Source organism: Pituophis catenifer, unplaced genomic scaffold (genome assembly GCF_029215685.1).
Source record: "Pituophis catenifer annectens isolate HBS135680 unplaced genomic scaffold, rPitCat1.0.hap2 SCAF_3, whole genome shotgun sequence".
In the NCBI taxonomy this organism is placed as follows: domain Eukaryota; kingdom Metazoa; phylum Chordata; class Lepidosauria; order Squamata; family Colubridae; genus Pituophis; species Pituophis catenifer.
Window position 1 is genome coordinate 158920841 of NW_027256883.1, and position 25727 is coordinate 158946567.

At 36.9% G+C, this 25727-nt stretch overlaps 2 protein-coding genes across 3 annotated transcripts in view; one reads left to right on the top strand and one right to left on the bottom strand.

The window, feature by feature from the left end:
- On the bottom strand, positions 1 to 17882 carry MMACHC (metabolism of cobalamin associated C). Its single transcript, XM_070941397.1, has 4 exons — positions 17568 to 17882; positions 8133 to 8327; positions 2555 to 2707; positions 1 to 604 (listed from the first exon to the last, which is right to left on the bottom strand). Exons 1-4 carry the CDS (start codon positions 17646 to 17648, stop codon positions 293 to 295), a joined length of 741 nt encoding a protein of 246 aa, XP_070797498.1. The 5' UTR covers positions 17649 to 17882; the 3' UTR covers positions 1 to 292.
- The window catches only part of LOC139315260 (coiled-coil domain-containing protein 159-like), a 13584-nt gene continuing 5726 nt past the window's right edge, over positions 17870 to 25727 (top strand). The window contains exons 1-5 of one of the 2 annotated variants that reach the window (XM_070941396.1): positions 17870 to 18250; positions 19694 to 19760; positions 21763 to 21796; positions 22729 to 22874; positions 23770 to 23851. In XM_070941396.1, coding sequence (XP_070797497.1) covers positions 19695 to 19760; positions 21763 to 21796; positions 22729 to 22874; positions 23770 to 23851 — 328 coding nt within the window. In that variant the 5' untranslated portion in view covers positions 17870 to 18250; position 19694. The remainder of the gene's footprint in view (positions 18251 to 19693; positions 19761 to 21762; positions 21797 to 22728; positions 22875 to 23769; positions 23852 to 25727) is intronic. The other variant, XM_070941395.1, reaches the window with a different exon arrangement.

The following is a 25727-nucleotide window of genomic DNA, read 5'->3' on the forward strand; positions in this document are numbered from 1 at the left end:
AGCATACAATTTCACCCCTTCTACCAAAGAATGATTCTGACCCCTTCCCCCGATTACTAATAAAATAAAATATAACTTACACATTTCTATGCCTGAATATACAGGCATTACTAATATTGTAATTCAATTCTGTGTTGATTTGAAAGCAAATCCTCCTGTGCTCACTAACTCTATGCAAAGTGCATTTGCCTTCCATCTTGGATTTATCATCTCATCCATCGATTCTGTCCCTATATAGCAATGGGCACAGCAGAATGTGTTTTGTATATTTTTGCACAGTGAAAATAGCTACTTAGACAATTATCCTTCTCTGCAATTCTTCCTCCAGTTTCAGCAATTTTAACCGTTCAGCTGGGGGAGTTGCAAAGTAGGTTTTCTGTTCTTCTGAGTATTTATCTTTTACTTCAATAATATCCCGATAGTTCCAGTCCCGCCAGTGGAAATTGAATTTCTCTAGTAGTTCTATTCTTTTTTCTTCTGTTGGTACACAATCAATGGGGCTTTTCTGCAGCAAGAAGGGTACCTTGATATCTGGGAAAAGCAGAAGAGCCCGGATTGCAAACCAACCTCCATAAGAGGGGTGAATACAAACACCATAGATCTTCTGAAATGAAAGAAAACAAGTTTAAGACATGAATTTAAAGATAACCAATGGCTCAAATCCTATGCAGAAAAAAGATAAATGCTGACTCGGTACATGCATCATGTTAATCCCTGGATTGTTAAATATAGTACAATAGCTGGATTCACACAACACCTTATATCTAAAGTAAATAAACTATACTAAATAGATATATGGCTACAATTTTATTTTTTTAAAAAGGTAACTGTGAAACTTTAGTAACAGGATTTGACCTGGAGTGTTCCACTGCAATCATATTTCAAACCCTCATACCTTTAGAAACTTGCCTTTCAGTTACTTTAAGAAATAGTTTCAAACAAAGTTGAAAATTAGTTATGAGAGGTATTAATTTGCATGACTTTTACGCATTCCTTTTGTCCCATTATTACATAAAGTGAAACAGGGTTTGCATGAAGGCTTTTGAAATCATGTATCTCTTTGGAAAAACTAAACAAATTAGGCACCTATTTGACAGCAGTATACAAAGTAGGTTACTAATTTATTGTCAAATTGTACATAGAAATCTATGAATATTAATTTGAAAATATGTCCACTAAATTTAGTGGAATTATTCCCAAGCAAGAATATGCATGAATTGCTACAGCAGGAGTGTGGCAAATTTATCAGACAAAAGGTCATATTTACTCTGGGGGAAGAACATCAGGAACTACTTGTCAAATGGGGACAGAGACAGAGATATCCCTATTCTCTAGCTATTTTGCAAGTCTCAGCCATATATGTCTATACCAGAATATAATATTTAGTAAAAAATAAACCTGAGTTCATTGTTACCTACTCTCAGATAGGTGAGAACATTATTATAGCCTTATAGTATTTGATCATGAATACTTTTAAACGTTAGATTTCATATATAATTTTAAAACGATACATAGATTTTTATTACTTGATCCTGGTTTTCTCTCAAAAAAAAAAAACTGAGGGCAAAGATTCCAATTGTTCAATTGCTGCGTTGTTTCCCTACAGGAAAAGCATGACTTACATTTTGGAACTAAAGATTTCCTATTTGTTTAAGATTTGAAATAGTCAGGTGCAGAACAGTACTGAACATCTGTTTTCAAAACCAGAAATAATCTAGAAGCTGGCTCTCAGCTATTTGTACCATAAGATTGATAATGTAAATACATACCTAATCTGACCACCATTTGTATGGGGATATTTAAAATAAGTAGTTGATTATCAAGCTATAATCCCCCGCTATCTTGCCAACCCTACTAGAGGAAAATCCTTTAGGACACCTTAATATTTATCTGCCACATGTAGTGAAGCAAGCTCTCTATATTTTCATTCCTAGCAGAGCCAGTCATAAAATCAAGAATAGTCATGCCTGCCTGCATTCCAGCTGAAGATATACTATATATATAAATATATATATATCAATACAAGAATTTGAATTCCACAACTTTATTAAAAAAACCAATTAAAAAATCAAAAGTTATTTTCAAAAGCAACTTTTTAAATAATTTGTGGAACATTATTAGGTGCTGAGAAAAATTTCAAACTTTGGAGGCAAATTTGCTGAAACTTCAAAATATAATGAGATCCTAGGCAACCGCCACTATTCCACAATGGATGTTGGAGATTTTTATTTCTTTTTACTCCCCAATCAAATATTAACATATTTGAAAAACCTAACAAAACATTGTAGTAAAGAAAAATAATTGTATTACATGGATCTCCAATTTTATAATCTGTCCAAGGGAAGAGTGCAAATAGTCTTGCATTACACCATGGAATTGGGTATGTATACACAAAGTGTAAGATGCAAGCTTGATAATAATACAAGTGGAATGGAAGAGAAAATCAGGTACATAATCTGTAAAACATACTTGATCCTCCTGAATTGATAAAATCAGAAATGACCCATCAGTTCTCAAAGAAAAAAATCTCCCCTGCTGTTCCCAATCTGCTTACTTTTTCTCCCCAGGAATCTTGATGTACATCTTTTCTCTGATAGAGGTATGCAGCCCCAGCCACATGTGCTGCTGTTTGGGCCAGGAATTTGGGCTTCCGGTTGGGCAGGATCTCATAATCATACATGATATCCATGTTCTGATCAGCAAGACTCTGGAAAGAAGAGTTTTCATTACAAGTGAACCTGCAACGTAAAGGAATGGTGGCTGCAGATATGTGTAGAAATGTAAGAAGTATTTCTACAAGTTCCTGCCTCATCTAATGATATGAAATGGTGATGAAGAAGTTACAGCTTCTTACAAAGGTAAGATCTAAATTACATGGCATTGTATTCTCTCAGGTACTATTGATTTTAATCTTCGGATTCTACACATTATTTCATCAATCCCTTTAAGAAATTCATAGGATTTCTCATGTGTAAAAGAAGCAAGACCTTCAATAAGTGGTTTATAAACAATGCTAAAGTAAAAAAAAAAGACTCCACACAAAGGTTTCATTATTTTTTGTTTGCATACATATTAAACTGAGGCAGCTGAATGATATCAATTTGAATTAACATTCTAAACACTGGAAAGTGGAGAAACAAGAAAAACTACTCTGAAGGGTCAAATTTATTGGTAATTACCTTTGTACAGCACTAACTTAACTATAGCCAAACAAAGTCTATCACCCTATCACAAAGTCCATCTGGGTGATTATAATAGATAGATTTGAGCAAACTGAAGAAAAGCAAGAAAATGATCCTATGCCAGAAACTTAACAGCCATAATTGCCTCTGTGCATAGAAGCAACCGCTCAGCAGGTGTGTGTATAATGGAAAGCTGTGTTGTTGTGTTTGCACACCTGTCAAGCCATTTTCAAATTTAAAGCAAAAGCCACAAAAGGTGAAATCATGTCACATGACATAAAGGCACTATCATGATGGAGTTGTTTGTTTGTTTGTTTAGCTGCCCACCTCAATTTAGGGTAACTCTAGGCAGCTTACAATCATATGCTTTTGCTTATAAAAGAACCAAATCTACAAACTCCAAGAAGTCTTTCTGTCAATTGCATCAGCTTATTGTGAGTTTGGTGCAAAGATAATAACTAAAACAAATGTCAGAGGTAACTATTTGGTCAACAAACAATTTCCTAAGAAAGTGATATACTTGCCCAGAAAGATAATTTTCTATGTCCCTCTCTCTTATTATATGGAAAAGCATGTTATGTTGTTACATGTTGAAAACAACTTTGTTTTCAAGAAAGATGTTTGTTTGTGTCTGCTTGCAGATATAGTTAAATAATATTCACCTTTTTCCCTCATTAAAATTTCAAATATTTAGAAAAATTATCCTTCATCTTTAGCCTAAAGTGATTTAATTCATCTCTGTGTAATATCACGACACTGTTCCCTAATCTGAATAAAATTAAAAACATAACCATGACTTCTACAAATTAACAATCAGAAATATGAAAGATATGTAGTCTCTTTTATTTAGGTTATTAGCTATAAAAACGTAGGTGTGTGCTTCCCTAAAGTGCAGTGATGTAACTCAGTGTTTTTTTAAATATTTGGCAACTTTAAGATGTGTGGACATCAACTCCCAGAATTCCCTAACGAGCTACTCTAATGGAATTACCATATCCATTAGTTATTTTCATGGATATACCAGAGCAATCATTTATTTATTTATTTAGCGTATGGATGGTCACACACAGTATTAAAACACTTCATTTTTACAGGTTAAAAACAATTAAAACAATAAAAAAGCAGTAAGAAAACCTAAAAGGAAAACAGAAATAACATTTCAAAGTTTAAGGTCGAGTTTGGAGATCCAGTCAGTAGCTGCCGTTGTTATGCAGAGGAAGTCCCTAGAATCTCCTGGATACCTTCTGTTAGGGCATTCCCTCACTATATGCTGGATAGTCTGTCGAGGGGCCCCGCAATCACATTGTGCTGAAGGTGTCTTTCCCCATTTATACAGGGAGTCAGCACACACCCCATGAGTTGTTCTAATTCTATTATATGTCACCCATATGTGTCGGGGTAGGCTAAATCCTGGGGGTATACTGCTAGGACTGATATGCTCGGAGACATCTTGTGGGGAACAGCTATTCCACGCCTCCATCCACTTTTGTGTGGTGTTCTGATGATCGGCCATCAACTTACCCGCTGTCAAGATTGGTGGATTTCTTGACTTTAATCGGCATCTTAAGAGACCAGGAATGTATCCATGTATGGGTAGAGAGGAATTTAACAGGATCTTACTATACTCCCGAATGAGAGCTTCTTGTCATCGTGTGGGGGGAGTATGTGACTAAGAACTGGTAACCAGTAACTAAGTATAGATTTTATGCACCCAGTAATTAGCCTCATTGTATGGTTAAATTGAACATCAATAAGTCCTGTATGTGAGCTGTTTATCCATACAGGTGCACAGTATTCCGCTGCAGAGTATCAAAGCCCATGGGCTGCACATCGGAGAGTTGGGGCTGAAGCTCCCCAAGTTGTTCCGCATAGTTTTTGTAGGATGTTATTTCTGCTGTTAACCTTGGCAGCCATATTCTGGATATGTTTCTTAAAGGACAGGGTCCTGTCTAAGGTGACCCCCAGGTATTTTGGTGTTGCCTCGTATGGGAGCAGTTTGTTATTTAGGTATACATTGAGTTCTCTTTTTGCCAATTTGTTGTTGAGGTGAAAACATGATGTAACTGTTTTACTTACACTTGGGATTAACCTCCATTGGTGGAAGTATGTGCTCAAAGTTGTAAGGTTGGCTGTAAGTACGCCTTCTGTAGCTTCGATGTCCTTGTGGCTATATGCTAATGCCAGGTCATCAGCATAAGAGAACTTTTTTGATATCATGGGTGGTATATCAGAAATGTATAGATTAAATAGAGATGGAGCCAGCACGGAGCCCTGAGGGAGTCCGTTATTCAGGTGTCTTTGCTTATTGATTTTGTCACCCATGATGACTTGAAAGGTCCTTGCTGAAAGCATGTTATTTATTAGGCGACCCATAGTCCTACAGGGGACAGCGTGGAGGAATTTCTTTAATAGGCCCTCCCTCCATACTGTGTCGTATGCTGCTGTGAGATCCACAAATACAACAGATGTTTTCAATTTATTCTGATAGCTGCCTTCAATATGGCTTGTAAGACTAAGTACCTGTTCAACACAGTTCCGATAAGATCTAAACCCAGCCTGTTCAATCGGTATTTGTTCGTTAATTTTCTGTCCGATTCTGTTAAGTATCAATCTTTCAAGTAGTTTATAACAGACACTTAACAGAGCAATGGGGCAATAGTTTTCTGGTTTATTGCTTTCTTTTCCGGGTTTTAATATGCCGATTACCTTGGTTCTTTTAAATTCTGGAGGGAGCCTACTGGAAATTAGGATATCTGTATAGAATTTTGCCAGCCATTCTCTTGTGCGAGGTCCAGAATGGATGATAAAGAGCAATCATATCTGAACTGCAAAACTCCATCTTACAAAGAGAAGGCAGCAAAGAGATACAGAAAATCCTGATTCTTTGTTATCATTCTAGCCTATCTGTGATTATTGGATTCTTGGGCCTGATAAGTGCTTTGTGGTCTGTACAATGCCAACTATATATTGTTTGCTTTTGCCATTTGGTATTCTACTCTTATTCATTCCCATAGCAACAATCTCATGCTGCCTTTCAAACTGATGCTTCCAGATATATTGGGCTAAATTCCCTTAATCTCTGGCCAGGACATCCAGATTATAGAAGACTATTGTAAAGACTAGCCAATAAGACTTCCATTTCTATAACAGAACAAATATTGTAAAATGCTTCAAGGTCCTTTGCTGATTAATTCTATTCATCTACCTATTTTACTTCTCAAACTCACTCTATAATATGATTTTTTTTTATTATGACCACACCTAATAGGAACACAATTAAACAGCTAAATAAAAGACAAGAGATGAGGTTTCAGAGCTAAATAGCAAGTTAAAATAAATACCTGTATTTCACTGGCATATACATAGTGTTTTTAAAAATTCAAATGTAATACTGTTAACTTTTTACAAAAACAAACAACTTGTCAGTAAAACTGGCCTTCTGTAGAAGGACTGGAAAGCAGAAAAAGAAATACTGATTTATTTTTAAAAAGAGACTGCTAACCTAATTCTATCTTGCCTAGATGTGTGGAAAGCATTACGGTATTAAAAGTAGATTATTATACTACGAGAAAGAAGTGTTCCTGAGGAAAAATCAGGTAGGCTCTGCTTTATTAGCTCTTAACACTATCAATAAGTATAGCAGAATTGGTAAACTAAGTATAATACTGTGTTAAAGAAAATGTTGATATGTAAGGACAAGAATTGCATTTATTTATTAGATTTATATTATTATTCATCCAGCAGTTCAAAATGACATATACAGTATCATGCTTCCTCTCTCTACCTTTTCTCATAGCAATACCATATGAGGTAGAGAGGGCTGAGAAAAGTGAGTGACACAAAATCACCTAGCGATATTCTGTGGTTCGAAATGGACCAAAACCTGGATTTCCTGCTCTACACCATTATACTAGCTCTCAGAAGAGTTCACAGTAGATGCTGCCTTAGATATGAATACCACACATAAATATGTTCATCCACTGATATTAGCAATATTGGCTAAATGAAGATTTTAAACATATTAGCTGAGATTGCAGAACATACAAAACGATGGTATTCTTGGTCAGTTTCATAAATAAACTACAATTCATCAGATTAACAGATAATGCTAAGCCATGTACTAGAGATCAGGAACAGAGGTCCTATAGGAGTGGAATAGAACAGAAGTCCATAAGCCTACTTATCGGAAAAGGATATCATGGTCAAGGGTGAAATGCTCCTGGTTCGGACCGGATCATCCGATCGAGTAGTGATGGAGGCAGGTGGTTCAGAGAACCGGTAGCAAAAATCCCTGCCCCCCCCATTCCCAGCTGAGCCGCACAATCATCAGAGGCTTTTTTTTTTTTTTTACTTTTAAAAGCATTTTTTCTACAACCTCTTCGGCCGAAAAAATGCTTTTAAAAGTTAAAAAAAAAGCCTCTGATGATCGCACAGCTCAGCTGGGATCATCAAAGGCTTTTTTAAAAAAAAAACCCTTTTTTTCTTTTAAATGCCTCTGACGATCCCAGCTGAGTTTTTTTAAAAAGCCTCTGCCGATCAGGCAACTCAGCTGGGATCGTCAGAACCTTTTGAAAGCATTTCACCGAAGAGGTTGTAGAAAAAATGGTTTTAAAAGTAAAAATAAAAAAATTGGCCATGCCCACCCAGTCACATTAACCCCCCACACACCAAGCCACGCCCACAGAACCGGTAGTAACAAATTTTAGATTTCACCACTGATCATGGTGTAAGTCACAGAAGGCATTGTCAAACCATGCTAGCATTGTATTTATATGTCAAAGCCATGACTTTGTCTTTGAATAAATACAAATAATAGTTGTGAGCATGGATGTTAATGGCTATCGACTGTTAGAAATAGGACACTGGATTGAGTCTTGCCATAATCAGGCAAGTCTGTTTTTGTATTTGTAATGGAGAAGAGACAAAAGGGGGGAAACAGATGAGTCTTACCTCCCTAACCAGCGAGAGATAATAAGAAATGCATTGATCCACTGGATCGTGAATCTTCTTCAGCAGTTGTTTCTTCAGGAAGGGTTTGAATGCCTTGTCAAACATAGCAGGAATGCTAAGTACTACAAATGCCAGAGTATCATCAGAGTACCGCAGTCGCAAAGTTGGAGGAAGAACCTCATTGTACCATCCTACCTTCAGGAGAGAAGAAAAAAAAGCTAACTTTCATTCTCCAAAAGAAGAAAAAAATAGCAGTTAATGTTTTTTCTACAATCAAAAGATTAAAGACATCTTTACTCCATAATCTGGTGCCATGGGATGTATTTAAAAAAAGGTTAGATAAAACATACAGAAACTGAACAACAGCTGCATATTTTTCCTAAGATTCAGTTTTCCAAAATTTAAAGATTTTCAATTATATTTCAAGGCCTGAATAGAAACTGAAAGGGTAGAAACAGAGAAATGGGAAGCTGGTTTGCAAATCAGATTTACCTGTTAGGCTAGTACTAGAACTAGTTATACAGAATTAAAGTGGGGAGGGGGGAACGAAATAAAACAGTAATCGTATCTCAACCTAATAAGTCAATATAAGCTTTTAACAGGATCACTGGTGTTCTTTCTGATGCATCTGTATTAATGAATCAAACAGTTTACTTTTTTTTAACATGGGAAACTATAAGTTTAGGAAACATGAATTTAAACCAGCTTCAAATCATGATTTTATAATGCAAATGAAAACACCAATACCAGAAGTGAAACTGAAGATTTTTAAATTTTAATTTCAAGTAATTTAATTTCATGAGGACTCAGATTGTTGGGGGGCAATGTGTTGACATTGTAAACTACTTAGAGAAGGCTGTAAAGCACTATGAAGCAGTATATAAGTCTAAGTGCTATTGCTATTGCTATTAACTTCAAGTACTTATTGATTTTCTTGAAAGCTGGAATTAATTTAGAGTTTACAATTTACCTCTAATCCAGAGGCCTTCAAACTTGGCAGCTTAAGACTTGTGGACTTCAACTCCCAGAATTCTATGCTATGCTGGCTGGAGAATTCTGGGAGTTGAAGTCCACAAGTCTTAAACCTGCCAAGTTTGGGGACCCCTACTCTAATGTGAGTTAATGACATAGCATATTTGCTCCTTGTGATGTCATAAGGGATGTGAACAGAAGTAAGCAAGAAGTTTGGGGTCTTCATTGAACCATGTTTCATATCCAAAGATGAATTAAAAGGCAAGCAAAGTACTTGGGGTCATCAGCAGGAGATTACCAGACGCATTTTGAAAGTGCTACTTGAAGGCAGGTAATAGTGATCTAAATCAGACTGCAATCTGATACTTATTTACTCAGATAGATATGATTACAATTTTGTGTGCATTTTGGCATAAAACTTTAAAAGTAGGTCCTTATATTCCACTAAATGAAAACCCCACTTTTTTAAAAAAAAAGTATGAAGGTTTTTACTGGGGATGAATTAATTCTCAGTAAAATGTTCCAATAATATCTGAGTTGAACACAACATATTGTAGCTTTGTTGGTGAGAAATAAATTGGGAAGAGAAACTGGTAAAGATTCTGTGTGCTTCATAAAGTCACACATACATTTTTTGTTGCAAAAACTCTTATTACCTGCAGTTTCTTTTTACATGTCTGGGTTCAATTACATGGTTTTAACATAGTACATCATTCAAATACAGAAAAGTGGGCTGATTGGATAACCCATGAATAGGGAGAGCTGTACTCAGTAATGGTATCTTGCTTTTGTTCTCCCTTCTCTCTCTAAATCTAAATGAGGATTAAATGATTTAATGGCCTTTGTACCACTATGGGTACAAACCTATGTTTAAATTGTGCTGTCTTTTCAACTCTAGGATGAAGCACTTATCCTGGTAGCTGGTGAAACTTTGCCATTATAAGCAATTTTATTCAAGCAAAATGTCAGATATGCTGACATAAGATGAGCCAAATTCACACAAAACTCTAAATTACAATGTGGTTGCCTAGTTTGTGGTTAAATGTTTGTGTAACCCCAGTATGGTTGGATAGCTGACTACCGTATTTTTCAGACTATAAGACGCACCGGAGTATAAAACGCACCTTAGTTTTTGGGGAGGAAAATAAGAAAAAAGCTGATTGGGGGTGGATCAGCCTCCCGGAATACCCCCAATCAGCTGTTCCCAGAGGTGAACTTTAGCAACAGGTTTGTTGGTTGCGAGCTCTGCACCTTGCTTTTTTTTCAGCTTCTCAAACAGAGGTTTCAGAGGCTTTTTTCTGGGTGGGGCTACATTCGGACTATAAGACACACCCAGATTTTCACCCTCTTTTTGAAGGTAAAAAGATTTACCCCTCTTTTGGGGGGGTAAAAAAAACGTACTCCGAAAATAAGTAATTTAAAGATGAGTGTAAATTAACCATGGATAAGCATGTTAGATAAGCATACAACGAACTATAAACTGACCACATTTGCTAGGTTCACGTAACACATAAGGCTAGTTTGTGTTCAATAGATCATATCGGTACTCCTCGACTTACAAGCACAATTGGGGCCAGAATTCCTGTCAATAAGTCATTATGGTTGTAAGTCAGGTTGGACCTGATGTTATAACAATTTTTACAACAATTCTTAAGCAAATCACCACAGCCATTGAGCAAATCACACAATCAAAGTGACTCCAACTTCCTCGGTGGGCGTTTTTTGCTGGAAGTTGACAAAAAAGGTTGCAAATCACGATCATGTGACTACAGGATGCTGTAACTGGTCATAAATACAAGCCAGCTGCCAAGCACCCGAATTGTGTTCAAGTACTATGAGGATGGTGCAATGGTAATAATGACTTGGTCATTCCTTCTTCCTGTGTCTGCACTGCTAGAATATAGAATTTGGGTTAGTTTTAATCCAACCACACTATCACATAAACCTTTGCCAGGAAGCCCCTTACTCAGCTGAATGGAGTTTTATCCCCTTGTTCCACATGCTTAAAACAACAAGTTCAGTTTTAGAAAAAAGTCATACACTGTTTGCATGACTTAGCAGCAAAATAGCTAATGACATTTTAGTCTGACAAGTTGTATTCCTCCAAGCCTGTGCTATAGTACTATCTTATAGTTTAATGTCATGCAATTGGGCAAAGTAAATTATTATTAATTATGGGTGTGTTGTGAAAATATTGCTCAAAATGGAAGACCTTGTACAAACGCTCTGAGCAAGAGAATAGAGCAGACTGCAGATTGCTTATCCTTCTTTTTCCAGAAACTATGTTCTACCATAGATTCCTTGCATCATGATTCCATAAACACATGAATAGGATTTTTCAGTTGAAGATATAAGGAGAAAGCCACTAGAGCTTAGAAAAAGGAAGGCCATCTTTCAAATTACATTTGTTTTGGATGCCCCTTTCCGGCCCCTCCCCCCACCCCCCTAGGCCTCTCATGTGGGAATGCGGTGGCCATAGTACATGTATAGACCAGTTTAACTGGTTGGACACGTGTATGGAGCTTAGCACCGAAATAATCTTGACTATGAAAAGCGGGTTCATATGGATACTCTCTGAAGGGCCCTATTTTGTTCTCTCTTTGTTTTTAACATAGACTGTATTTGTAAAGATAGAGACATCTCCTTGTGCTACATTCCTGAGAAGTGAATTAATCAGATAACAGGAGATGGGCCTCTCGCCTGGTAGTAACTGGCAGCAAATAGCCAGAGTTAAGTTTTGTTTTTGCACCTTAAGTATCGCTTTCCTAGAATTCACGTGATTTACTGTAATATGGTAGGATGTGAAAGTTATGTCCAGATATGGAGAAAATCCTTTGTATCACAGATGTAGTATGAGAATGTATAGCTGTAATCATGCCTTCTGATACGCCCTATACCCTGGTATAATAAAAGAGGGTGACGGAGTCAGTTCTGGGCTTCCTCATCCCGAGAAACACCTGACCTTGTGTTTTTTCTAATCTGGACTAATCATGAGAAGCCCACCAGGATGAATGCAACACTCTCAATCAATGGAAGCTCCCCTCAGGGCAGCTAGCAGTGTTTCCCAATATGGGGAATAGAATGGCATAATTCACATATGCCAAGCCTTAGTTTGCCTGCCAATTTACTAAACCTCACTTGCCTAAGCATTTGTTTAACACATTAAATCATAAACAAACTGATTTTGAACCCATAGCAGTATGATTCACATAATATGCTAAAGCAAAGAAGAACAAATTTATAATTAAATTATAAATGTAATTATGAAAAAAGATTAGTGCAATGTGTGAATTTAGCCAATAAATATGCATGTATAAAAAATAGGCTTTTAGATGCCATGCACTACAAATAGTGCTACTGCTAACCAAACATGTATGTTTTTGCTTTCCAGGATCACAGATGGACACATGAAACATTACAAATAGCTACTACCCCCAGATGTTATCACAATTCCTTACAGTGGAAGGGTAAGTTCCCTTTCTGTGATTATACTACAAACTACTATATGTTAATCACTTGTTCATAAACATCTACTGTGCATATAGGTCTTTGGGAAGCAATCTTCTTGTAGCTTGTAACTGCATTTTCTCTTTTTTACCCCATAAGAGAAAACAAATTTTTTTAAGTGGGAGATAGTTCAAGGGAACAGTACTAGGAGAAAAAGGCATAATGAAGCCTTTTCCTTCTTTGTTTTAGCTAAAGAAATGGACAAATTATTGCTTTCCAAAATAGATGTTTTGCTAATTTTCAGTGGCATGGCTGTAGAAACTCCAGGAATCACTAGTTGAATGCTAGGGGCTGCATAAACCCAAGAGCTGCCCAGCTCTGATCAAGCACTAGGGATTACATATTGCTATTGCTGAACTAAAGATTAGTCACTGCTTTGTCTTTCTTGGCTGTCTAATAGATGCTGAAGTGAGGTTATTACCCCATGCCCTGTGAGCAATATGTATGGACTACAGTTCAAGCTGAAACCCTGATCCTTATGATTCCAGCTATTCTTCACTGGGGTTGCCATCCTTTTTGACCCATCAGGACTCCTGCACTTTTGCAAAGTCCTCCACAAACAATTGCATACATAGGATAAACTGTATCTAACAAGGGAGTGCACCAATTGGATTTAGCAATCTATTATTCTGTTGCAATACTTTCAAATGCACAGCAATTATTTGGAGACATAAAGGAGGGCAAGCCTATTAATGGTGCTGGTTCTACAAGCTGATCTCTGAAACTATTCAATAAAAGCTTGGCTATAGCAATTGATTCATTGTCAGTCTGTGTTAGTTGATGGGGTCCTACGGTACCTACCATCATATGGTTCTAATGTATTCAAGTCTCGAACTCTAAATGGAAGCTCAAAAGACTTCATCTCAGCACTTGAGCTCCAATGAGAAAAAGAATGCTAATTCCTGATATTACTTCTGTGATGGACCATGCAATCTCGTACCAGGAAAGAAATCATAAAGATGCTATTCTGCTGAGGCAAGAAACCAAGGAGAGTAAACATGCATTTGAGTAAATAAAAGTTGTAAGAAATTATTCAAATGATGCAAGAAGTCATGGTTGCACTAATTCATAATATAATTTATTTACTTTTGACTTAACATGTCGCTTTACATTTGTAAATCACTGATTTAGGGTTATGTGAATCCAGCTATTGTGTCTTATTTAAGAAACCACAAATAGAACATTATGTGAACTGACAATGAACAACAGATGAATATTAAGTGTTCTCTTGTTCAGTGAGAAATATTGTTTAGTGAAAAATCACTACTTAATATAATCATAGTTTGGCATTTATAATTGGACCCATAGCATGATATGCCCATTATATATTTTCCTTTCTACAACCTTCTTCCATCATATGTGCAGGAAGGACCTGCCTTTTTTGCCTCTAAAATAATTATTTCTGTCCAAGTATGACTTTAGTCAGGTTTGTTACCTTTGACTTTTATTCTTTCCGTATTCAAGCTTGCATTGCCTGTTTATTTCCTAGCATACCATCCAATAATATTATTAGCATTGACTCCCAGAACAGTACTGTGCTTGTTTTAATTGCAATCTAGTCCTCCCTTTCCCTACACTGAGGCCCTTCCTTGATGAACCTGAATTCAGAGATGCCAGGCATCTGTGTGCACTGTCAAATATATGATTATCTACAGAAAGTGCAATGTCAAACCAGGTTGAGTTTCCACAACCAACTAGGCAAAATGAGGTTAACTGATCTGTGGCTCTGGGTGCAATAACCCAGACATCTGTATTAATTCAGGAACCCTTGGTTCAGCTAACTGGGGGTTAATGTGTTGTCTATTTTTATGACTAGCTCATGATTCAGTGAGAAGCCAGCTTTTGTAAAAGAATGTAAACCTGTTTAGAGGGAGCAGTACTGCCTTGCATTTTGATGGGCTCATAAAAAAGCCAGTTTTTTTTTTTTTTTTAATTTGATTTATATGCCGCCCTTCTCCGAAGACTCAGGGCGGCTTACAATGTGCTCAGCAATAGCCTTCATCCTTTTGTATATTTATACAAAGTCAGCTTATTGCCCCCACAAACTGGGTCCTCATTTCACCTACCTTATATAGAACATTATGACTGTGTGTATAGTTGACGTTCTATACCAGTGGTTCTCAACCTGTGGGTCGGGACAGGTCGAAGGACCTGGGGGGTCGAAGGACCCTTTCACAGGGGTCGCCTAAGACCATCCGAAAACACATATTTTCAATGGTCAATGGAATAATTTTATGGTTGGGGGTCACCACAACATGAGGAACTGTATTAAAGGGTCGCGGCATTAGGAAGGTTGAGACCCACTGTTTTATACATTAATAGCATAGTTGGGCCCATAGTTGGGCCTACTCATGTAGTAGGGCTGCTGTAACCCATGCCCTAGCATTCGTATTGGTATTTATTGTTTTGGTTTGGCTAAGCCAAACTGTAATTTAATTACTTCATATTATCACTGGCTGGCAACTGTTGTGGCAAGATAATAGGATTGGTTGCCTTGCTGATTTTGAAGCACTGACATTCTACAGAACTGGCTTCGCATTCCTATTGTTTCCAGTATTTTTTTTTTAAAAAGTATTTGGCACAATTTACTTGTCTGACATGTTGTATCCCCTAAATAATTTGGTGAAGGATTTCTCATATTTGGTAGCTGATTGGGAAAATATCTATTTGACTTGTTAGAAAATGCAAATAAAATACTTCCCCTTTAAACCAGAAATAGGAAATCTAATTCAGTATGTCTTTCAGCTCTTCAAATGTTAGACGAGACAACTAGAAATAGTGTCGAGGTTACTATATATACAATTTTCCTTTGATTGCCCAGGTTATTCAATTAATAGCAATAGCTCTTAGACTTATATACCACCCCATAGTGCTTTACAGTACTCTCTGTGCAGATTATGTCAGCATATTTCTCCCAACAATTTGGGTCCTCATTTTACTGACCTCAGAAGGATGGAAGGCTGAGTCAATCTTGAGTACCATCAGGATCACACTCCAGACTGTGGGCAGAGTTATCCTGCAATACTGCATTCTAACCACTGCACCAGCATCAATGTTTAACTTGCAAGATAGTGCTACTTGATATTCATTTTGATATGTTATTATTGGCCATATCCCCAATTTTATATTAATTTGTATTTCCTTTTAATGTCAAAATTTTGATAGTTCTTCAGAAAGCATCTTCTACCAAGTATTTGTACTGTCACTTCATACACTATGCGAACAATGGTTGGCTTAATCATATTTATGTTTGGTGACATTCTGTGCAATAGAAGTCCATAGCCTAGGAGGTCTCATAAGCCCTACAAAGACTTTGTTGTAGTCTCCAGAAATCTCCAGAAATTGTTACTAAATTATCATTTTAATGTGACAACAGGAGGAAATCATTAACCACATGACTAAACACAATATGGCACTCTAAAGCCCTTGTGTTATCCTGTCATAGATTTTGTATTAAAGTTTATTTGATACCTCACACTAAGTCAAAAATCTGATAAAAATGGGATTAAATGCTGTTTATGAATTTGGACCATATAATATTCAGAACAAGGAATGTTTTTTTCACAGCAGTATAAAATTGTGTAAAAGCATCATAAGAAAAAAATTGTGATTTACAGTACAAATTATAGCAGATGGCTTGGACAGCCCCAATCAAGCCACATTGTGGTTTGAATTCTATATTCTGTAGAATTCTATACCAACGCAATCTAAAGAGACAGTAACAACAACAAGCAATTGAGATTTTGTACCCAACCTAAGCAACAGGATTCCTTTATATATAAAAAGGATGCTGGATTACCAAGCAGCATTTGAAATCAACTGTTCACTGGTTTTCTCAAGCTCCTCTATATCTTTCTCAACAGATATTTAAATGGAACAAAAATTTCAAAAAGAAAACCATAATTGAACTATTGGTTAAGAAATAAAGCATTGACATGAAGTTAGTGATATTACAGAAAAGCTCAGAAAAAAGAATAAATAACGCAAGAAGATTAATTACATCTGTGTAAACGAACTGGAGAAAAAATGATGCAGCAGTCATTTGCTCACAAATAAAGAGGTAACTTGCCAGTTTGATCCATTTATTATTTGCACCATTCTCATACAACAGCATTTCCTAATACAAGTAGTTCTCAACTTACAATCATTCATTTATGACCGTTTGAAGTTACAACAGCACTGAAATAGGTGACTTATCATTATTTTTCACAGGATAGTTGCACCATCCCCATGGTCATTTGATCAAAATTCAGATACTTGGCAACTGGTTCTCATATTTATGACAGTTGCAGTGTCCCTGGGCTCATGTGATCACCTTTTGCAACCTGACAAGTAAAGTCATTGGCAAAGCCAGATTCACTTAACAAATCGTGTTACTAACTTAACATCTGCAGTGATTCACTTAACAACTGTGGCAAGAAAGGTCATAAAAGGGGGGAAGCTCACTTAACTGTTTCCCTTAGCAACTGAAATTTTGGCCTCAATTGTGGTCAGAGGTTGAGGACTACCTGTTATCTCACCTAAAAATTGCAAAATTATGCTGCAACAAAAGGTTATGATATGTTGTTTCCACCAATATTAAAAGATTGCCCGCCAATTATATCACACATGAATGCCAATATGTGTAATTTAAATATGTCCAATCTGTAGGAAAGTACAACAAACAGTAAATCAATCATCACCTTAGTCTCTGTCTCTCTCTCTCACACAGACACACCGACAGTTATTTCTTAACATTATAAGCACCGCATAACGTCAAGGAAAGGAAATCCTTTAGTTAATTAGTATACTTGACGAGTTGTATTGGTCTACAATATATTTTATATTTAGAAGTCTGGTAGCACCTTTTCTGACTAACACGTATTTTGTGAGCTACGACTTACGCCTTTCTGCGTGACACTACAGCGCAATAAAAAGTACATATGCTCTGTCTAGCCCCTAACATGAGCGCGGTACCTTAAACGGATAAATCTCAAAACCCAGATTTTCCAGGAGATCTCGGATCTTTCTCTCCAGATGGACCACATGTAACTCCATGGTGCTCGATCGCCAGGTCCTATGGGAAATGTAGTTTTCGCGGCGCACGAGAAGCCCACATGCCCGGCGTGGCGAGAGGTGGTAAAGCGATCGGGTGGGGGGGCGACTGCCGGCGATGCCCCCTTTGTCTTTCTTCCGAATGTCCCGCGACTGGCTACGACGAGAAACGTCTTCGGTGTCTCCGGGACATCCCCGATCGAGGCCCTCCCAGCAACGTCCCCGCTCAGAGTAATTCAACGGGACGCCCGGATTTTCCCCGTCCAGAAGCCTTCGCGGCGTAGCGGAAGGCGGAATCGGCCAACCTCGGGCTCTTAGCCGTCTGCGGAGGAGGCGCTCAAATCGGCGTCGAGACCAGGGCCCCGGGAGGGCGCGGGCGAAGACGTTTACGGCTTTCTTTCGCTTGCTGGCGGTCCTCAAGCGAACGTGAGCAGAACCGGCCTGAGTTTTGGCGGATTGGAGCGGCCGCTGCCTCCTGCTTGGGTCGTCGCCTAAAAAGTCTCCTAGGCCGGTTCCGAGTCTCGCCTCCTCCCCCCCCCCCCCACAACCCGGATCGCTCAGGTGACCGCCGAGTTTCTTCCGTTGGCCGGGTGCAACGGCCGAGGGTGAGCGAGGTTAATTGGTGAAGGCGCCTTCCCCAAATGCTGGCCTGGGTGACCGACTCGGCCTGAGGCAGTTTAACTGCGTAGTTTCTGAGGGAAGGTCGGTGGATGCAATTCTCCCAAAGGCGGCCGGCTATGAAGGAATTGGGGCGGCCGGGGCGGGTGGTGGTGGGGAGAACCGTGTGGCTCGTCATCCGTTTAGATTTACTTATTGGTACAATGGCTGCGGGCTCCGCACTTCTTCCCTGCCGCTATTGGTTTAGAGGCGGAAAAGCAGGTGGAGTCAACACGGTGGCGGGAAGGGTAGACAAAAGGATGGCTGCTCCTTTCCTGCGTGCTCTCAACTTGTCTCCCAGCCCCCCAGGTAAGAGGATTCTCCAGACCACCATGTGGGAGGAACAGAGAAATGAGCATCCTCCTGCAGTCCTCCGGGTTTGGTTTGGTTTTTTGGCAAACTTTCCCATTTCTTCTTTTGACGCCTCTTGCTTCCCTCCCTTCCAATTGACATGTGGGGAAAAAAAAGGTTTCTTCTTTTATGATTGCACCTTATCAGGAAAATACTCCTTGAATAAAACCTCTGCAATGCAAGCCTGCTGGTAAGAGGCCAATATGGGGCAATCCCAAAAGTGGTTCTGTGAACTCAGCTAAGGAAGTATTATTGAAAGTTGACTTCTGCTTTTCCTTGTCATAAGAACATCTTTATTGTGTTGCGTAAAGTATTCAAAAAATAATTTGTTCCCCATTAGAAGCAACTTTAATTTTTCCTGCATGTAAAAAAGAGGTAGCAATACCCAGTTGCTCTTTAAAAAGGAACCCGCCTGGATGGTTTTATCTTTCGATAAGGAAGATTGTTCTGAAGCATGTGATTTAAAATCTGGATCTGGTTCTGTGATTTAAAGAATGCTTGTGAGTCCCTTTTCCAACATGAAAATGTCACTGTATTTCAGTCTGTTTTATTGAAATGCATAACATTTTCTTGTTACAGTAGTACCTGGTTGTGCTGTTGTACATCAATATTAACACTTTAAAACTGTTTTCATCCACTGATCATTAAAGAGATACTTGTCACCTATTACAAATATTTTGCATGTTCCCATTCTCCATCTTGGGAGACCTTGAAAAAAGAAAATTTTTGGGACCTTGAAAAAAGAAAATTCTGGGGAGTATATGTTTATACGCCTTTAATGGTATTTTCTATATTGGGCATGCTTTGGCTGCTCTGCAGAAAATTTACAGTGAATTTTATGTAGAACAACCTGCAGTGTCATGTCTGCATCTTGTGATGACTTTTTTGTGTATGCTGCAATATGTTTTTGTGAAGATAACAGAGGAAAATAAATATTTTCTCTGACTGCTTTTGCAGATACTCTTTTCCTAGCCAAAAATTTTCCCAAGGTTACAAATTGGTAACCAGTGGATTTCTAAAAGACATCTTTTCCTCAACAGCATGGATTGGGACGCACGCCTCAGTTCTATATTGGTTGAAACAGACAGCAACATGGTCAAAATTAAGGCAAGTTAATCTGCAGAGCAATATATTGCTTTTCTACTTTGTTGGTGAAAAATATTTAGTGCTTGAGTATTCTGTTTGTATGCACACACATAAGCTAAACATATACTAAATATGTAGATACAAAAACACCTTAAGAGATGTATTCTGTTAAGTGAAAAGATGTTGGTAGTTTCCCCCCCAAAAAAACCCACTGTCTTTAATACTGTAGCTTTTGACTACCAAGCTTTTCAACATTGTTAAATAGCAGCTACCGGGCAGGTGAACAAGTTATAATAAATGACAAAATAAAAAGAGAAAGGATAAAGTGTTTGAGGCTTGACTCCTGGTGACTTTGTAGGGACATTTATATACAATTCATTGACAACAGTACGTAAGTTATTTTTAATTGTTTCTTCTAGGGTGTTTTTTCCCTAGCTTGGAAAGTCCACAGCATATAGTATTTTGTGATAGTTTCCCATCCAAGTACTTGGTAGCACTGATCCTGCTTGTTCAGCTACATTCTGCCATTTGCATTGAGGTTATATTTAAATACTTTGATGGTGACTAAAGGGACCAGTGTTTTAATGCTCAGTTCAAACAGTAGAGCAACATGACAACATTCTGGACAATGCACTGACCTTTTTATATTAGGAATGGAAAATGTAACAAGTATTGACTACCTCTTCCTGACTTGTGGTTCCCATTAGATTTGTATTGAATTAATTATGTAGACTCCTAGAGACGTATCAAGATTTAACTTAAGCTACAGGCTTAGTTCAGTAAAACAGATGGGGAACATGTGGCCCTCCAAATGTTTGCTGAATTGCAGCTGTCATCAGTGGTATGAAAAAGTGCTGGGGAGCTGCTAGTGTAGTTTATCTGGTCTGGGTTATCTCAGAGAAATCTTCATCCCTTATACATATTCATATAGTTAGGGATTTACCAACAAACCCTATATCAGCTTAACATCTAGTCTCCAGGAAAAAATACTCTGCAGAATTGTAGAATTATGAAACACCTTGCCTCTAAGGTTTAAAGAGAGACTACCTTTTTTGCAAAGTGGTTATTCTAAAATAAGCTTAAGAACCTGGACAATGGACCCAAGGCTGCTATTGTAAAGTTTCTTTGTCTTGCATTAGTAATGTTGTATATTTTCATTGACTGTAGTATAAAAACATCTTGAGATTTTGGAATTATGAGCCGAGGTGGCGCAGTGGTTAGAGTGCAGTACTGCAGCTACTTCAGCTGACTGCTAGTTCAGCAGATCAGCGGATCAAATCTCACCGGCTCAAGGTTGCCTCAGCCTTCCATCCTTCCGAGGTGGGTAAAATGAGGACCCAGATTGTTGGGGGCAATATGCTATTTAGTATACTGTCTTTGGTGTAAGCCGCCCAAAGTCCTCGGAGAGTAGGCGGCATAGAAATATGACATAATAATAATAATAATAATAATAATAATAATAATAATAATAATAATAATAATAATATAATGTATTATGAAATAAAAATGATTATATAATAATGCTGTTCATTGACTTTCTCACTGATGTGGATAAATAAAACAATAAAAACATTAATTTCATTCAGATTGGTCCTACTGTGTATTTTCCTACTAGTAAACCGTTAGTTCATAGGCTTGAATTAACTATTTTAATTATGTTTAATGTTGAGATGATATATTCTGCATTATTTTATATACCGGTACTATATTGAGATAGTGATTATGAAACAATTTTGAATTCTTTTTATGAATAAAGAATGTTCCTTTGAAGTTGCAAATGAGTTATTTTGACTTAAGTTATATTGAATGCATTTTCTCCTATTGCATGCCAATTAAAGTGATATAATAAATGAAAACATTCTATCTCATACTTTTTGTTCACACGTTTTTACAAAACTATAATTATATTAAAGATTCTGATTTGATGGCAATTTGAAGTTGCATTTGTTTCATAATTGTTTCCAAATTGTGTCTTGAAATATGTGATCACTTTCTAATCATTCTGTTTCTTTTTCTTTTGCAGCAACATCTAAACACAGACAGCATCTCTTCCAAAGGTAAAAGTGATTGACATGTTCCGTATATTTTCAGAAGACCTCTTAGAAAGTAGAGATTTTTATAATTTCTTGATTGCAAAAAGTTTTCAGCAAGGGGGAAAAAACCCTCTTGCTAGAATTCTAATGGTAGCTTTCTTCAGATTCAAGGGAGTATATTTTTCAAGCAAACAAAAGATGGTTATCATTTAGGTGTCCTGTTTTAACAGCATTATAGGGCTGGTGTGTTGGAGGCTAAATAGCCATGCAAGGAAAGTATTGAAGCACAGCACCATCTTGAAAGCTATAGATTCCTTATCCTTCAGGCAGAACTTGGTCTGATTTAGTCTGATAATTCTTAATGTTCACTTAATCTAATCAGTGGCAGTGCCATTTACCCCATTTCTAAAAACTGAAATTTAATCCAATTTCCAGGTCATTGGTTACTAACCAACAAAATTAGAACAATTTCTTTCTCCCAGACTTGCAATCTTAAAAAAACAAAAACATGAAGCAAAATGAGTTAGTGAAAAATAATCAATTAAAAATTACTATAATTAACTTCAGGGAGTCAGTTTGGTGTAGTGGTTAAAGCATCAGACTACAAACCAGTAGACTCTGAGTTCTAGTTCTAGTCCTAGTCCTACCTACAAAGTCCTACCTATGAATTTTGAGAAAAAATGACAATGAGGACCTAAAAAACAAACTTGAAATTTTGAACTATGAAGCTGATTGAAAAAGAAAGTTTAGAGGAAACTATAAACATTTTGACTTCTATGTATTACATTTTAGATTCAGTTGCCCGTTTATGGAGTAGTTGTTAAAATGAGAATGAAAGGAAAAAAATTATTTATCATTAACTCAACTGGAATTTATCTCCAGCAATTAAAACAAAATAACACTAATGCTTCCATGCTTGCAAGTTTAGTCTAGTTCATTATTTTTCACCCCTGCAGCTGATTTGTTAGTGGGCAGAATAAATATTGGGAGTCCTGTTCCAACTCAGCCACCCTTGCATTTCACATGTGGAATTCATCCGTGCTGTAGAATGGCCAATGAGGAACTTTCAACTATCAGCCAGCAACTACATTCACAAGCCCAGGTAATTTATATTGAATAGATACATAGTTCTTTTCTATGGGACAGACATAAAGAACTAGATGCATACACATTTTATTTCTCCTTCATTAAGGTTTTTGCGAAGTTGTCTGTAGTTTGGTGATCTCAAAATTAATTAAAACAATTTCACCAAAACATGAAGTGCTTTAAATGCTTTAAAACAGTTGAGTAATTGTGCTCAAAAAGGATAGTTCTGGCTTCCAAACTACTGTTTACTATTATTAGCCTGATTCATAATGCTAAGTTATAACATAGTTTTGTTCTAGGCTCCGTGCAGAAAGCAAAATGTATGGCTTATACAAGCCACCAACACTATTTTTGTGGCATCTAGAAATCCTCCAAAGTTGGCAGTGTCAAAATTACAACCCATTTTTAAGAGTGGATGAGAAAATTTTAGGATTCAGATGGAAACTTTAAGCTCTGTACAGACTAAAGCACCTATTTACAGCATAAAAATGTTTACCCTCTCCAGAATTGGATTATCTTTGTGTTATGGACTACCTATTTTGGATATGTTGACATTCATATGCCTCACAAACCGAATGTAGCCTTCAAGCCAAGTAAATTTTCACCCACATTGTTTGGATATTATGTGTAAATTCAGTTATTATAGCTTAACATTCTCTTGGACCAAAATATTATGGCTTATTAAGTTGGAAGAATATAGAAGAGGATAGAGGGAAAGCCCACAAATGATAGCCAATGAAAGGAGGAATTAAATTCGAAGTGAAAAGGAGATGCAAAGGAGGGAAATTATAAATATCTGAATTCCAATCATTTCAATTTTTCAAATCTTTTTCATTCTATAACTTTTTGAAACATGTAATTAGGAGATGTTTACTTATACTATGGCTCTGTACTCCTTTCTGTCTCTTTAGATTATAGAGTCACTCACCCAAGCAGTACGTCGGCTCAAACAAGAGAAAGAACAGCAGCAGCAGAGTATCAATCACCTAGAAGGTATGAAAAATTAGCAGTTCTTTTTCCAAAGCTGTTCCTATTTCTTTGTTGTGACATCTATCTTTGAGACAAAACTTCTCTTCAGAATATTAAAGAAGCATGATTTTTTTAATTCGATTCCCTTTTCTAAATATTTTTTAAATATTTAGGGTGATTAAGAACGACTTTAAGAAGTTCACAGAAAAGTTCACTCTCTTAGTTTTGAACATTGGTGAATTAGCAGGCAAAATATTTACCAAAAGAGAGTTTTTGCAAACTAAAAGAAAGCCCTTAGGCATGTTAAGGATATTGTTGTGTTACCAACCAGCAGAGTAAGTGCACAGAGAAACAGTACTGAGAGCAATGAATACAATACATGCAAACTGGTTTAACAAAGCTTTTACTTTGTAGTGAAAAACAATTGCATAGTCTTTTAGTCAATCCAAGTCTTTAGCCATTCAAATCAGTCCGAAGTTACAGATACCTTCTTACCATACAAACAGCAATTCAACGCTGGTAACAAATCATGATGATAGCAATCCATCCACGTCTTCACACACGACAGTAACTGTTCCAACCAGCAAGTCAAGCAATTCTGACCAACAATGACTATAGCTCGGCTCTCCCCTTATATACAGTTTACACTAGTAATTATCCACTTAAGATAAGTGAAGTCAGCAGTGCAATGACTCAACAGTACAATTAGGATAATAGCAGTCAGTCAGCAGTCAATTGCAATGACTCATCAGTACAATTACTCAGCATTACATCTTAAAGTTACAGAATACATTTAAAGTTATAGAACACATATATTGCCTGGACAACCCGTTAGGCTTACACCATATCCTAACAAGGCATGTAATAAAAGAGGGTTTCTCACAAAATGGAATTCCATAGCCTAGCATGGGGATTTGTGGCCTTTTTCAAAGTGAGGCCACATTTGTTAATTGACTGGTACACTGGAGACTGACCTCCCCAAGGTGAGCAGGTCCTGGACTAACCTGTGTTTAAATTAGATTTATATTAAATATTAATATACTTCTTCCCAAAATTTCCATTTGATCATATTAAAAAAACACAATTCAAAGATAGTCTTTTAAGATTAGAAGTTAGTTATAGAACTCTAGTCTTGGTACATTCCACCCACACTGAATTAATCTCTTGAGAAAATACAAAAAAGAAGGTTTGAAGCAGATAATGGAGCAGATTCTAGTAGAAGGACAATATCTTCACAACCTGGTCCTAATTCGCTTGAAATAATTAACAGTTCAATGGCAAAAGTTCTCCCATCTTCAGATATAAACATGCCTTATCAAAACAAAGCTGACACATTCCTTTGAATTTTCCAAACAGCGCTCTAATCCCAGAAAACTTGTGATTCTGCTTCCCCTGCCCTGGTAAATTTAGTATTTACTATTTATGGTACCTTTGTTGAAATATAGAGGTCTGCCATAATTAAAAATGAAAAAAAATGACTCAATTTCTACTCCTTTAATTCAGAAACATGCAATGGATTTAACATCATTTCAGCCCATAATTAAAAAAAATAATGAAAATTAAAAGAGGTGGATGATATTGAATGGAGAATTTTAGCAAAATTCAGAATTATATCCCATGCTTCATAAAAACTTGAATTAATACTAAAATAAAAGCAAAAATGGATTTTAAATAATAATCGTTTGAGTATAGTACTATAACCTTTCTCAATTTTTTCTGATCATGTACTGAATATGAACATCTCACTAGCAAGGGAAGTATATAAGTTTCTGTTTATATTATTAAATGCCTCGGATACCTTTTTTTTGTAAATCCTTACTTTGTGACAATGGAATCTGTACATATGTATAAGTGCATAATGTATTCTATAGAGAAAATCAATCGCTATGGAGAATGGTAC

Coding starts and splice junctions, on each gene's coding strand:
- MMACHC (XM_070941397.1), bottom strand. CDS start 17,648: ATGGAGTTACATGTGGTCCATCTGGAGAGAAAGATCCGAGATCTCCTG. Junction 2,708..8,132: donor ATCTCTCGCTGGTTAGGGAG/GTAAGACTCATC, acceptor TCTTCTTTCCAG/AGTCTTGCTGATCAGAACAT. Junction 605..2,554: donor AAGATTCCTGGGGAGAAAAA/GTAAGCAGATTG, acceptor CTTTCATTTCAG/AAGATCTATGGTGTTTGTAT.